The sequence below is a fragment of the Phocoena sinus genome, chromosome 14, assembly GCF_008692025.1.
Source record: "Phocoena sinus isolate mPhoSin1 chromosome 14, mPhoSin1.pri, whole genome shotgun sequence".
Lineage (NCBI taxonomy): Eukaryota > Metazoa > Chordata > Mammalia > Artiodactyla > Phocoenidae > Phocoena > Phocoena sinus.
In genome coordinates, this window is record NC_045776.1 from 52,416,796 (window position 1) to 52,432,946 (window position 16,151).

Below are 16,151 nucleotides of genomic sequence, written 5' to 3' on the forward strand. Positions count from 1 at the left end.
AAATGCCAACCTAGCTTATGTTAGGGTGACAGGATCGATTATGATTTTTTTCCCTTCATTTTCCAAATTTTCTGAAACAACGTTGGGTAATTTTATAATTTAAAAATTAAATTTAAAAATATAATTTATTAAAAGATATATATATAGTTTAAAGCTACCTTTAGCAATTATTGTTAGTCTTTCAACTAGTTAATAAGAAAAAAGTCATTTCTCTATGTCTTGTCAATTTAGGAATGTAGCATATTGAAAAAGAGGTTAAAATGTTTTTTAAAAAATGAGAGTGGAGGCTAGAGATCAACAGGAAGGACTAAAGAATGGCTGAGAATTGAAACCTTGTTTTTGTTTTCTGTAAATTCCAGAAAAAGAAATCACAAATCAGTACTTATGAAGGGGCACTTCATTTCACAAAGAGATAGAATTTCATTCATCAAATATTTAAATAGTGCCTAGATATCTGGTATTAGAAGTTACTAGGCACAGAAAATACAGAGGTGAACAACACAAACACACTGAAAATGCCAGGTGGTGCTAAATTCTAAGAAGAGATTTGAAATCAGGTGGTGATAATGGGTAACTGTGGTGGCAGGTTTAGATTAGATGCTCAAAGACAGCCTCTCTAAGGTAATAAAATTTAAACCGAGATTGAGTGACAGCAAAAGTCAGTAATGTGACAATAACGAACAAAAGGATTACAGACAGCAGAAAGAGTGCCAAGGTCCTAAGGTTCAATTGATCTTGATATTTTGAAGGTAAAAAGAAGGCAAGATGCCAATTCAGTGGGAAAAGAATAGTTTTTTCAACAAATGGTGCTGGGACAACTGGGTATCCACATATAAAAAGAATGAAACTGGAACCCCACCTCACACCACATACAAAAATTAACTCAAAATGGATCATATACCTAAATGTAAGAGCTAAAACTCTTAGAAGAAAACATAGATGTAAATCTTTGTGACTCTGGGTTAGGCCAGGGGTCCCCAACCCCCAGGCCGTGGACCAGTAGCGGTCAGCGGCCTGTTAGGAACCGGGTCGCACAGCAGGAGGTGAGCAGCAGGGGAGTGATCGAAGCTTCACCTGCCGCTCCCCATCGCTAGAATCATCACCTGAACCATGCCCCTGACCAACCCCAGTCCGTGGAAAAACTGTTTTTCACAAAACCAGTCCCTGGTGCCAAAAAGGTCAGGGACTGCTGGGTTAGACAACAGTTTCTTAGATATGACACCAAGAGCACCAGCAACAAAAGAAAAAATAGATATATTAAACTTCATCAAAATTTGAAACTTTTTTGCTGCAAACAACATGATCAAGAAAGTGAAAAGGAAATCCACAGAATGGGAGAAAATATTTACAAATTATATATCTGATAAGGGTCTAGTATCCAGAATATAATAAGAACTTGTACAACTAAGTAATAAAAAGACAAATAACCCAATCTTTAAAATGGGAAAAGAATCTTAATAGACTATTTCTTTAAGGAAGACATGCAAATGATCAGTAAGCACATGAAAAGAGGCTTAACATCTTTAGTCATTACAAAAATGCAAACCCAAACCATGAGATACCACTGTACACTCACTAGGATGGCTATAATAAAAAAGACAATAAACAGTCAGTGTTAGCAAGGATGCAGGGAAACTGGAACGCACTTGCATCAATGATAAAATGATGCAGTCTCTTTGGGAAACAGTTTGGTAGTTCCTCAAGAACTTAAATACATCATTTGTAGAGACATGGATGGACCCAGAGACTGTCATACAGAGTGAAGTTAAGTCAGAAAGAGAAAAACAAACATCGTATGTGAACACATATATGTGGAGTCTTGAAAAATGGTACAGATGAACCAGTTTGCAAGGCAGAAATAGAGACACAGATGTAGAGAACAAACATATAGACACCAAGCGGGGAAAATGTTGGGTGGGATGAATTGAGAGATTGGGATTATTGACATATATACACTAATACATATAAAATAGATAACTAATGAAAACCTGCTGTATAGCACAGGGAACTCTACTTCACTTTGCTGTACAGTAGAAACTAACACAACACTGTAAAACAACTATACCCCAATTTAAAAAAAAAGAACTTAAATACAGAGTTATCATATGACCCAGTAATTCTACTCTTAGATATCTATCCAGGAGAAATTAAAACAGTTACCCTCAATTCCATCCTATGTATATAGCCAAGAGAAGTGAAAACATACATCCACATAAAACTTGTACACAAATGTTCACAGCAGCATTATTTACAATAGCCAAAAAGCAGGAACAACTCAAATGTCCATTAACTGATGAATGGACAAAATGTGGTATATCCATATAGAGAATATCATTCAGCCATAAAAAGGAATGAACTACTGATACATACAACACAGATGAACCTTGAAAGTATTAAGCTAAGTTTAAAAAGCCAGTCACATGAAGTGAGAGAGTAGCACTGACATATATACACTACCAAATGTAAAATAGATAGCTAGTGGGAAGCAGCTGCGTAGCCCAGGGAGATCAGCTCGGTGCTCTGTGACCACCTAGAGGGGTGGAATACGGAGGGTGGGAGGGAGGCTTAAGAGGGAGGAGACATGGGGATATATGTATACGTATAGCTGATTCACTTTGTTACACAGCAGAAACTAACACAACATTGTAAAGCAATTATACTCCAATAAAGATATTAAAAAAAAAAAAAGCCAGTCACAAAAGACCACATATTTTATTACTCCATTTTTAAAATGTCCAGAATAGGAAAGTCCATAGAGACCAATAAGTAGATTAATGGTTGTTTAGGGCCTGGGAGACAGGGTAAGGATGGAGGTAAGTGGAGAGTGACAGTTAATGGGTGCAGGGTTCCTTTTAGAAGTTAAAATGTTCTAAAATTAGACTGCAATGATGACTGCACAACCCTGTGAATATACTAAAAAACAGTAAACTGTACATTCTCAATGGTGAATTGTATGGTATGTGAATTTACATCTCAATAAAGCTGTTAAAAAAATATAAAAAGCTGAGCTTCCCGTAATGGAAGGCTAATTAATTAGCTAATTAATTAATTCAGATTAACCCTCTAAGGACAACTGAAAACTTGGATAAATTACATTAATTCTATGAATACTTACAGAGCATAAACCATGTTCACAGCATTGTTTTAGGCAAAGAAACAGAAAATTGTTTTCTTAAAAATAGTAAAGAGCTGACATTCAGTGAGGAATATATGGCAAAAATCAAGAAGGCAAGAAAGATAAGCAATGCATCATCAGCACTCAAAGCCACTTTTGTCTTGACGATATCTGCCAAACAGGAAGAATCGGCTGCAAAACTGAGCTACTCTTTTAGCAGCGTCCTGAAGTGAGGATGATAAAAATAAATCTCTGAGTCCAAGGAAGGTGGGGAATCTAATAAATCCTACCCCAACCTTCTTCTAGACTGGGACCTATGTCCTCAGGTAAGGATGAACCAAATTGCAGTCCAGTGCCAAGTCTTCTCAATTATCTAAGGAATCACAGGCCTTGAGCTGGGCTAGATTAAGGTAATCTTGGACTAGTAAGGGTGCCTGGCAGGAGTAATGAAAACTCTTATCTGGAGAAAGGTATCTAACCTAGGCCTCAAAATTATTCCCTCAAATATCTTCTCAAATATAACATTAAACACTAACCAGAAACACAAAGGGGTAAGATACAATCAGTGAGAAACAGTAGAAACAGACACTAGAGACATACCCACAAAGACTTAAGAGACTGGAATTATCAGACACATAAAAATAACAATGCTTACCCTGGTTAGAAGATTAAAAAACAAGTTTGAAAATATCAGCAGGGAATAAGAAACTAAAAAAGTGACACAGCAGACTTAAAAAAGACTTTCTAGGAATGAAAAAATACAATTACTGAAATTAAGAGCTCATTTAGCAGATTATTCATAGCTGAAGAGAGAAGTAGTGAACTGGAAAACATTTCTAAAGAAATTATGCAGAATGTGATGGAGAGCGACGAAGAGATGAAAAATGTAGAAAGTGTAAGAGACAGGATACGGTAAGAAGATATAGGATGTCTAGTAGAGTTCCAAAAAGAGAAAAAGAGAAAGAAGCATATACAATATTTGAAGAAATAACAGCTTAAATTTTTACAATCTGTATGAAGGACAACCAATCCATAAATTCGAGATGCCCACAAATCTGAAGAATGATAAATTTTAAAAATCCACGCTTAGATACATCATATAAAACTGAAAAACAAACAAAATAACCCGAACAAACAAAAAACCCAAAGAAAAATAAAACCTTAAGAGCAGATAGAGAGAAAAAAAAAAACTAGATTATCTTCAAAGGAGTTAGACTGACATTTGCCTTATCTATAGAAGCTAGAAGGCAAAGTAATGATTATCTCCCACTAAATGAAATCCTATATCCAGTGCCAACCTACAATCTTCTATCTATTGAAACCATTCTTCAAGAGTAAAGAAATAAAGATTTTCAAAGAAAACACAAATCTGCACTAAAGTCTAAAGGGGGAAACAGAAGGTCAGAAATACAAGTGGTAAATACACTGATAAATCAAAATTAATCCTGACCACATTAAATAAGAGGAAAGAAAAAAAACATAGATCTAGCAGGACAAAAAGAAAGCCACATGTAAGACAACTGCTAACATATACTATAGGTCTTACCACATGCAGGCACTGTTGTAAGCTCTTCACATATTTTAATTCATTTAATCCTTACAACAACATATGAAGTAGGTGGTATATTAGCCTGATATTAAGGAAGGGAAGACTGAAGCACAGAGATATTAAAATCTGGCATATTTGAACAGACTGTGGTGGGCTCTAGAGAGCCTTGTGGTGGGCAGTGTTCCATTTCTGGACCTGGACAGTGGTTACACAAGTATTTGCTTCCTAATTATACTATATTTACTTTATGCACTTTTCATATTACCATTATATTTCACAATAATAAATGATAAAAGAAACGAACAAAGTCAATGTGGCTGAACAGTAGTGATTGAAGGAAAAAAGGAGAAAAATAGGCACACATTAGGAAATGAAATAAAAACATGATTCACAGCTACATATTTCAGTGTGATTCAACTGTACATTATTATTAATAAACTTTGAACTTAAAGAATCAATAACTTTAGGGACTTCCCTGGTGGTCCAGTGAGTAAGACTCTGTGCTCCCAATGCAGGGGACCCAGGTTCGATCCCTGGTTGGGGAACTAGATCCCGCATGCATGCCACAACTGGGAGTTGCATGCTGCAACTAAGAGTCCGCATGCTGCAACTAAGAAGTCCGCATGCTGCAACTAAAGATCCTGCATACCATAACAAAGATCCTGCATGCCGCAACTAAGACCCAGTGCAGCCAAAATAAATAAATAAATAAACAAATAAATAAATATTAAAAAAAGAGAGACAAACAGGCTTGCAGATATAGAAAAAAAGGAATCAATGACTTTATTTAAGGGTTACCTGTATCATACACTGGGACAGGTATAACTACTTATAAGTAAAATAAAGTGGCAATTTCCTAAGTTTTCAACTTTTTAGAACCATTTTTCTTTTTTATCATCATAGTAGATTCTAATCTGGTAAAGATTTTCCTGCAAAGCATTTTATGCACAAAAGCTTACCTGACTTCTCAGATAAAGGGAAAAGTCTGGCCAAAAAGAGCTGAATTCGTCCACAGAAGACTGTATTCTGGGATTTTGATAATCTTCGTAAGAGATCTAACAACACATGGAAACCAAGGTTACACAGGTGAGATCATTCTATGTTTATTACAATCATACCCAAGTTTCTTAACCAGTTTGTTAAAAGTATTTCCCTAAAGCAGTAGTTCTCAAAATGGGGGTAGAAACTATTTTTGTCACAAAAAAGCTCTAGAAAATTAGGAATAAAACTAAACAAGTTTAGCATGGGTAAGACAAGCTTTACTAAATTTTTTTGGTTTTCATTAAGTTTATACCCAGAACAATAATAGTTTAATTTAAAGCAAATGATCAGTTTTAATAAGTCAGACTGCTATTTAAAAATGAAGATACAATCTACTTTAAAAATTTTACCACTTGTGTTTAATTCCACCACCTGTTTTCCTGGCCACATTTACTTTTTAAAAAACAATCATTTACTGTTGAATTACTTACCATTGCACATACGTAGTAAATAATTTTTCCCAGCAGAATAGAATGTATTCTGAAATTAAGACAGAAATTATTACTATTGTTCTGAAGTTGTTGCACATCCTTCAGTAATAAGTCACAGGAAGTAAAATTTTAAAGAACACTACTATGCACTGAGAATCTACTATGCCACTTTCACTTTTTTCAAGCAAATAACAATTTTAATGAAATAAAAATATTTTCAAATATATAACAAAACACAATTCTAAGTAACTTTTAAACATGTAAAAGTGTGTGCTTTCAAGTTAATTGTATCTACTCAAATTTTGTACTTCCATTTTCTCCATATAACTTTTACTTGGCTTTTCCAAGAGAGCAGAATATGTAATTCTCATAGGGACAAACTTTTTGGCAATCAGCAATATTAGAAATATAAGCAAAAAACAAACAAAAACAACAACAACAACAAAAACTACCCTCAGAACTCTGGATCTATAGAAAGATAATATTAGCAGAAAAAGAAACTAAGGCACTTACTGATTTCCAAGTAGCAACATTTTTTTCCACAAAAGTGAATATCGTGTCACACTGATCCAAAGGAAGGCAATCCAAAACATCTCCCAACAATACAAAAGGTGTAGATGCTGTACAAATACCTTCAAGTGGAGCACAAGCCAATTAAAAAGTTTAAAATACTGTTGAGTAAAACAGCCCATGCAAAATAATTTTAAAGAAAATATTAAAGGTATACTTTGTCAATCCTAACAAGGCTGTGAAAGACAAGAAACAGAAGCAACCTCAAGTCCCCAAACAGGATATACTTAAGTAAGTATGTGATGATGATAATCATTCTTGATAACACTTCTAGAGCATTTACTATATGTCAGGCACACTAAGTGCTTTACATATACTAACACATGTAATCCTTATAACCCTATGAGGTAGATAACATTATCTCCAGTTTATAGAATGGGAAAACTGAGACACAGAGAAGTTAAATAACTTGCCCAAGATCATAGAGCCAGTAAGTGGTAGAGCTGGGATACGAACCCAGGCAGTCTGGCTCCACAGTCTGTTTTCTTCACCACTAAGCTATTCAAAAGAATATAATGCAGCCAATTAAAAAAGATGGTTATGACGACTATAATAACTTGGAAAATGTTTATGATATAATGTCAAGTGAAAAAGGCAGGGTTCAAAACTGTATGGGTATTATGGTTATCACAATAAAATCTTTTAAAAAGACCAGAGAAACTAAAACCATATACCAAAATAAATGGTAGTTTTTTTTAAAGTAGAAGAATTAGGACTAGTATGTTCCCTTCTCATTTCCAAATGTTCTGTACTATTCCTAAAATTTGTCTGTGATTTGAAATAACTACTTCAAAAAAGATAACAAAACATCACTGCAAAACAATTATACTCCAATAAAGATGTTAAAAAAAAAGGGTAAATGAACTTCAAATTAAAAATTCTGTTCTTCCACTCTTCCTAAAGCTTTCAAAAACCTTCTGAAGTGGCAAAATAAATATTTGTTTCTAAAAAAAAAAAAAAAAGATTTGATACTGATTTCAACTCATTAAACTTTTACAATAATACCATTGTTTCAAGGGAAAAAAGGGTAAAATAAAAAGTTGTTTATTTCTAAATTCAATCTTACTAAAGTAAAGCAATAAATTAAGGACTTTAAGGTCATCTAGGCTAGCTAAAAATACTTTTACCTCCCTGCTCATTCTTCCTTCTATTTTTACGTAATAGATACTAACACTTGTTAAGTGTTTAGGAAAAGTAGACACTTCAGCATGATATGTAAAAAAAAAAAAAAAAAAGTACTGAGTGGGTACTATTAGCCCAAATTACTGCATTAACACAGTATGTTCAGAAACAGGAAGTAGTATTTCCAGCTCTACTCTGCACTGGTAAGATCATATCTGGAATGTGACGTGAGGGATACTGCCTAGAACCAGGGAGGCATAAAGAAGCAAATTTCAACTCAATACAAAGGGGATATCGCACCATCAGAACTATCTAACAGAAATCAAATAGTGAGCTCCATCAATTGGAGTAGAGGCTGGATGAACACCTGCCAAGGACTTTACTGAGGGGAGACAGGATAGGTCAGAGACAAGATTGGATCATATGACCTCTAAAGTCCTTTAACACTTAGATTTGTGATACTTTTATGTCCTGTATATCCAAGAGATTTGAGAGACATACTTCCTGCCCTTAGCAGAAGTATAGTTTGGCAAAAGTTAACTCACATTAATAGCTATAGAAAATTACCTAAATTTCACTCTCAAAGATTCTGATTCAGTAAAACAAAGCTAAAGCCTGGCAATCTCACTTGAGGGGCTTCCCTGGTGGCGCAGTGGTTAATAATCCACCTGCCAATGCAGGGGACATGGGTTCAAGTCCTGGTCCAGGAAGATCCCACATGCCACAGAGCAACTAAGCCCGTGTGCCACAACTACTGAAGCCTGCGTGCCTGGAGCCCGGGCTCTGCAACAAGAGAAGCCACTGCAATAAGCCTGTGCACTGCAACGAAGAGCAGCCCCTGCTCTCCACAACTAGAGAAAAGCCCACGCGTAGCAACGAAGACCCAACGCAGCCAAAATTAACTAAATAAAAATAACTAAAAATAAATAACTAAAAATAAATAAAAGTCTCTTGAAACTATCCCCTACTGCCACTGCCCCATTTTAATTGTCCTCTACCTAGTTTTCCTGCCAGCAGTTTCTCCCAATCCAATGGCTCTTCCATAGGTCCTCTTTAGCATGGCACACAAAGCCCTTTACAAATGGCCCTAACCTACCCCTCCTGCTTCTTTTCTTCACCATGCTCATCATCCTCTCACCATTCTGCTCTACATTTTTTTTAGTCATGCTGAACCAGGTCTTTATATAGCTATATCCTTCTGTTTCTGCCTGACAAATTACTCATCCCTCACATCCCAGCTCTTATGTTACAGTTTCCTTTCTAAGACCATCCTGATTCCTTCAGACTCTGAAGTTTAGAGAATCACTTCAACCATACTTCATTCCTACTTCACCCCCCGCCCCAGTAAGACATTTAGACGTGTTTCCTCCATTAGCCACTAGGCTCCTTACAGGCAGCGAATATGTTTTATTTACCAATGAATCCCCCAATTCCTAGCTCAGTACCAGGCACATAGTAGATGCTCAATAAATATTTACCTGATGAACAGAACAAGTGGAGAACAAAGAAAGTGCCAAAGTGTGCACTGTATACACTAGTGACAAGGAATACCTGTGAGCTAATTTCCATGGGACTTCTTGGCAAAGGGGGTAGGCAGAATTTTAAAAATGAACAAAATCAATTAGGTATGGGGAGAATAAGTTTTAAATAAAACATGTCATGCCCAAGATTGCTTTAAAAAACACAAAACAAACCCATACTTACCTTCAGTAACTCCCCCAATAGCAAGAGAAATAACAGCTAAAACGTTTTCACATGATGAATGATTTATCTACCAACAAAGGAGAAAACAACTTAATTTAGGAGCCAGACTTTAGGCTAATTTGATAATAAGAAAAACATATCCTCTGACATTAAATTGATTATCATAAATACTGGATAAAGATATTTCTCACAGAAGATAAGATTACTTTCTAAGATGAAAATTTAAAAAATGAACAGTAATAACCCTAACGGTAGAAGTATATCAAATAATTAAACAGCAGGTGATTCACTTAAAATCCAAGTCTTAGGAAGATCCTTACATTAGCATGATTAAGGCTGTAAGCTAATCAACTACACATGTGCTGAGGCCAAAACTCACTCAATGGCACAGGACAAAGGCAGGGCCAGGGGAATTAATTGTACTCGTGCATCAATATGTCTGAGGGAGGGTTTTTAATAGAAGAGAGGTGGTGCTTAGGTTTGATAACATCATAAAATCCAGCATTTATTGAGTGTACATTAAGTGCCGTTTCACACAACCACCATGAAAACATGGTATTTCCCCTCTTACAAATGAAATTGAGGCTCAGAAAAGCAAAGTAACTTGCCCAATACCTGACAACAGGTAAGTGACTAGGTCTGAAGAAGAGGAAAGAATGAATTTGACATAGAATTGTCCAAAAGAAAGGGACACTGTTTTATGGCCACGGGAAAAGGGTCTAGCTTCTTGAGATCTAAGCTTTGCTAAACCAAGAATAAACTATTGAAACTTTTCCTTTCATTTGCGTGCTCCACTGATGGTAAATAAATTCAGATTTTTCATCTTTAGATTAAATTTCTCTACTGAAGTTGGATAGGCTATTGTTATTTTTGCAGGTGAACTGATAAGGGGATGCCATAGGAAAATGAGGGCATGGAATCCCAGCTCCCATGCTGAACATCCTTGGACTAGACCTTTTATGCCACTACAAGATGTGTCACTGTTTATCCAGCAAAGCGAGAGGGCTCACCTTCAAATTATAGTTTTTGCTCAGGAAGACCTCTTATCAAATTTTCTTATACATATTCACTTGCAGAGGGCTCTATTCATTTATTAAACCAAACACTTAAACAAGTCAAACTGTGCTATTAAAACCCTTAATCCTTACACAACTCCTATACTAACTATGACCAAGTTACGTTTCACAAAGTAGCAAGTTCACTCTAGAAAAAATAGTCATGTTTAAATATCTATTCTAAGGATAAAAGCAAATTTAAAAATAATATTAATTTGCCAGCAAAATTCTAACGATAAATAAAGGAAAAACATACTTACAATTTCTTCTTCTACAACACCTCTAAAAGCTTGGTCAAGGGTACATTTTTTTTCATTTTCACTATTAAAAACAAAAAACACCTGCATTTTTAAAGCAGCTCAGGGTAAGTATAAAGATTTCAGCGAGCCTATTTCATGGATATCAACGCCTTACCTTCCAGGCAACTGGCTGAAGGTATTCAACAAGGGCTTGATATTTTTGTTGTTCAGGGCCTCTCTGGTAGATTTCTAGAAAAATAAAAATAGCAAATAAGTGGAAAGATTTCTGCTTATTATTTACTGAAAAACATATCACTCATCAATAGTATGTCTAACTTAAAAATGTTTATACCTGGGAAAAATTACCTATGAGTCATTCTATCAGTAATTCTTATTCAAATGCCACTTACTGATATAGACTCATCACTTTAAGCCTTGCAAGAGCTCCCCAGCTAGACTTTCTCATTCCAGGTTTTCCTTCCTCCTTTCTTTTTAAATATCCCATTCATGAGAGTATCCTGCTTTAAAAAAAAAAAAATCTCTAAGTGGCTCCTTATTTCGTAGCTTCCTCTAAACGTCCTTGATAATGCTATCCCACTCAAGCAACCTCATTTCCCAGTACCCCCTAACACATACTCTCTACTAGGGTCTAGCCATTTTCCCATCATCTTCTATCAAGCTCACTCTAGTGTATTCATTCCCATTATTCCTCCCACGTGCTCACGCAAATTCTATCCATTCTTCAAGACCCATCAAAAGTCCTACCTCAAAAAAAAAAAAGTCCTGCCTCGTCTAGGTGGCTTGCACAGCACAGCCCCTGACACCAAGTAAACACTGATTGTCTTAAAGTAGTAAACCTGTTGGTTGTCTTAAAGTAGTCATAATTGAAAGATAAAAATATTGCCAAGTCATTCATTCTGTGAAAATTCACATACACTTGGAAAATCAATGTTACCTCACAGGAATTATATTTATACTGGAAAAGTCCGTTCCTGACTCTGCCTGTGAATAGGTTGTGTAATCTTGGGCATACCCCCTTACCTCTGTGCTTCATTTTCCTCATGAGTTAAATATGAGGGTTGTTGTAGATCCTTACTACCAACAGCAGCAGTGGCATCACCTGAGAACTTGTTAGAAATGCAGAATCTCAGGCCCCATTCCAGACCTACTGAACCAGAATCTACATTTAACAAGATCTCCAGGAGATCCCACCTCATGCTCAAGCTTGAGAAGCACTGGGCTAGATGAGCTCCCATTAAATGGTCCCCTCCAGGACCAGTATTGGATATTCCTAACAGTTACTCCTGGCAGAATTTCAGAGCACTAGGGAAAAATACAGTCAAACAATTTAGTGATGGGCAACATAAAAAGAATACCGGGTCTTAAGTCAGAGAAAACAGTAAAGTAAATCATTTAACTTGTGGAGTGGGGGAAGGCTGTCTCAGTTTCTATCTCATCTACCAGGGATAATAGAACAGCTTCCTTACAGGTGTTATTCTAAGAGTTAACCAAGCTAACAAGAAAACGCTCTGTAAAGTGTTTCCCAAATGCTTAAACTACTGTTCCCCAATGTGTAAGAATAAAATGACAGCTGACAACCCTTTCCAAGCTGACCTGTTTGTCCTGTCCCACTTAGGACCTTCCTCATCCATCTCTTACGAATGAGATACGGAGGGTTAAAGGGTGGTGAATAAGCGGCCAGAACAACCACCTGGCAGCTTAGGAGGCGGGGCGGGAGCCAGTTCTCTGGGCTAAAGTCAGTCCCTCCCCCTTCAGCAGCCCCCTTCCAGTTCTGGAGACACCTGACCAGCTGAGAGAGCACTGCAGAGGAGCTGGACCCGAACAGAGGTGGTCTGCGGATGACCCCTCCACGCAGGGCGCAGACACGCCCAGAACGCGGGGTCCTGGGACCAGCCGGCGGGAAGGTGGAGGCGGACCGCAGAGGACGCGCGGAAGAGACAGGTAATGCGCCTTTGCCACTTCCCAGCCCACGACGAGGCCGGGAGCCCGTCGCCGCGGCGCACACACCTCTGTCCCCGCTTTACCCCAGAGGAAAATTCGAGTAATTTCAGGGAGAGGAGGGCAAAAAATAGCGCTGAGCCAGGGCCGCACCCACCCGCCTTCCGCTCACCGTAAACCGCGTCCGCGCTTCGGGCAAACTGAAGAGCGGCGGCGTAGGAGACATCTTCTCGGCCGCGCGTGCCCGCCACCGCGCCGCGGCGCCCGCCGATGACGTCAGGGCGGGAGCGAAGAGATTGCCGGCTCGGTGCGCGGCTAGAGCGGCCTGTGAGCGCAGGGGCGGGCCCGGTGGGGGGTGGGAGCTTCTGTGGTGACCGAGGACGGGCTGGCGCTGGGAGCCGGAGTTAGCCGCTCAAAGCCCGATTCGGGTTCGTGGGTAACCCTTGGGGTGACGGTAGATGTGTGGCCTTGTCCTGTAAGCGCTGCGGGTTGCAGGCCGGGACGCGCACTTTGGCGGTGGTTATCCTGTTTTGGGGAAGCCTGGTGAAAGGCGGCTGGTTACGGCTCAATGGGCCGCGAGGGAAGGTAACCGCCGCCCGAGAATCCAAGGCAGGTGGGTTATCCGGGAATGCTCCAGGCTGGGGAAGTGTCGGCAATGGCCGTGCACCGCCGGACCAAAGTCCTTTTCGAGGAGTGGTCCCAGCTCCGGATTTGCGTTTCTGCGCTACAGTTCATGGGCCCTGTAGCTCAGGAGCAGCCTCCTCTTCTGAGTAATAGAAATAATGCTTATATCCTTGGGCTGTGGAGGAGCGTCAGTGAAGTCATGAATGCGCGTGTGGCTTGTATAGCAATGCAGGTATTATTATGAATGTTTGGGGATTCGTTAACTTTGCTGGCACATAGAGGGCTATACTGAAAGAGGAAGATCTCGGAGGAACGCAGTACTCGGCGCTGATTGGATAGCGCGTGGCGCCGGGTCAAGGGTTGGAGGCACCAGCTGCAAAATCTTGCAGTTTCCTACCTTGGCCAATGAGAGAGGCTTGGCCAATGAGAAGCCAAGTGGCAGTAACTTTTCAGTTGGAATTATGCTGTGGGCGAAGAAGCACTGACCCAAACACTTCCTACCAGCTCTTACTCACCTCCATGTGTACCTAAATGAAGAAAGCTAGACGCGCTTTACCTTTTTCCCTTCGTTGATATCCAGCGAGAATACAGGACACTAACAAAAAGACAGCTTTGCATAGTCTTGTCCCTAAGTGGGAATTGTGAACAGTGCTGGCTACCTGGAGCGTTGAAGGCTTTTTAGAATCAACAGAATCATTCAGGTTTGATTGTGCAACGTAAATTTCCAAATTGCCAAAATAAACAGGTTTTAACTGATTTAATAGGTAGCTGATGTATTAGGATTATTATTATACTATAGATGATTATTAACTGTGTGGAGCACAACTAAGACCCAAGAGGTAAATAAAATTATTTTCTACAAAATCCAAACAGAAGAAGAGCTTGAGTTTATTGACTCATCCATCAAAGTCTAGTGACTTAGAATTGTGTTTATTCACACATTTGCTGGGCACTTTATACACAGTGGACAGTATTTGTTGAATGAGTAATAAATATATGGACATATGATTGAATGAACAAAAATTGCTGTTTTGAGGAGCTCAGGTCGACATAAATGAAACAACTGCAGTGTACAATTTTGATCATGAGTAATTTGCATCATAGCTGCTGTAAGAGATCAAAGGAGAGAGGGACCATATGAGGTGGTCAAGGAGCCTTTGTGGAAAAGAGAGAATATGAGCCGGGCCCTGAAGGATTCCAATAGACAGGTCAGAGTGTGAAGGGGTGAATAGGAAAGACATTCCAAAGGGTGAAGAAGGTGTGAGCAGAGGTGTGGAAAGAAGAAAGCACAGTGAAAGGTAGTTGTTGACTTTGACTTAAACTTTGGATTCTGAATAGAAATAGAGTTGAAAAACTGGGTTGGAACCAGATTGTATTCGTGTTTCAGGCCAAAGAATGTTACTGGTTTAAAAATGGCATTTGCGGTTCCTCCCAAGTTATAGCCAGCAGTATATTTTGTGGGAAGGAGAGAAGTGAGCTGTTGTAACTAATGAGTGAACAAACGCCAGATAAACAGGAAAAAAAAGCAGCAAACATCAGGGGATAATGGGGAGTTACTGTTTAATGTGTACAGATTTCAGATTGGGACGATGAAGAAGTTCAGGAGATGGATATGGGTGGCGTTTGCACAGCACTGTAAGTGTACTTAATGACACTGAATTGTACACTTAAAAATGGTTAAAATGCTAAATTTTATTTATATTTTACCACAAGTTAGGAAAAAATCTATGTAAAAACAGTAGTCTGATGCTAGATAACTTAAAAAGGGCAAAAACGTCACAGCCATCAGTATGATCTTGAGATCTCAAGGTGAAGTGATATTCAATAAGGCAAGGAAGTAGGTGATGCATTTAAAAAAGTTGTGCATCAAAACTCACTACCATAGAAATGTGTTAGCATTTAGATCATGTTAATAAATGCCTTATAATTCCCAAAGCACTTAACGTGTAGTGCTTTTGATCTTTTTTTTTTTTTTTTTGCTTTTGATCTTTTAAATGATATTTTGAGATGAGTAACAGCGATTATGCTCACTTTACACGAGGAAGCAAACTCAAAGAGATAGGGTTCTTGATAGAGGTAACTGGCAACATGAGACTACCCATGGGTTTTGATTTCAGTTTTTTAGCTCTACACTGTCATACTGTCGTAAGTAATAGTCAAGTTTTATTGAGTACCTCCTATGAGCCAGACACTTTTCTTGTATTATTCCTACTCCTTACAACAACATTGTACATAGTTATACACATCAGTGAGGAAACAGGCTCATCTGTCATAGGTCACATGGCTAGAGGAAGCTAGGTTTGAACCCCTAGCTGTAATCCCAAAGCCTATATTCTTCTCGAGTCTTAACTTATGAATCCTTATGAAGCCACGGGCCTAGTTAATGGCTCATAAATTATTTCCTTATAATTAGATAAGGGTGAGGATCATATTGTCATTCCTAGCATAAGTGTTTAAAGAAGTATGTAATAATAACATTCCAAGGGCAGACATCCAATAACATGTAAATTCCTCACTTACATTTATTGAGCACCTCTTCTTCCTTCTATGCTAGTGAGGTAAGATGGACCAGGGAATGCCTCTCTGTTAGGAAACACCTCCATGGGAAATTCTAGGATGGATGGTTTGGATGGATTCTAAGCATTCACATCTTTATTCCTCTTCGTTTCCTTGGTATGTCTCATTTGGATTCAAGTTATCATTGGTGTGGTGAGATCTAGGAGAAAAGGACCAGGGAGGCAG

General features: G+C 38.4%; 1 protein-coding gene across 1 annotated transcript in view; it reads right to left on the bottom strand.

The window, feature by feature from the left end:
* THOC1 (THO complex 1) overlaps positions 1–13,107 on the bottom strand; it is a 42,144-nt gene extending 29,037 nt beyond the window's left edge. The window contains exons 1-7 of the mRNA XM_032654389.1: positions 12,958–13,107; positions 11,002–11,075; positions 10,848–10,908; positions 9,533–9,599; positions 6,650–6,768; positions 6,137–6,185; positions 5,624–5,719 (exon numbers count right to left, since the gene is read on the bottom strand). Coding sequence (XP_032510280.1) covers positions 5,624–5,719; positions 6,137–6,185; positions 6,650–6,768; positions 9,533–9,599; positions 10,848–10,908; positions 11,002–11,075; positions 12,958–13,011 — 520 coding nt within the window. The 5' untranslated portion in view covers positions 13,012–13,107. The remainder of the gene's footprint in view (positions 1–5,623; positions 5,720–6,136; positions 6,186–6,649; positions 6,769–9,532; positions 9,600–10,847; positions 10,909–11,001; positions 11,076–12,957) is intronic.
* Between the last annotated feature and the right edge of the window lie 3,044 nt (positions 13,108–16,151).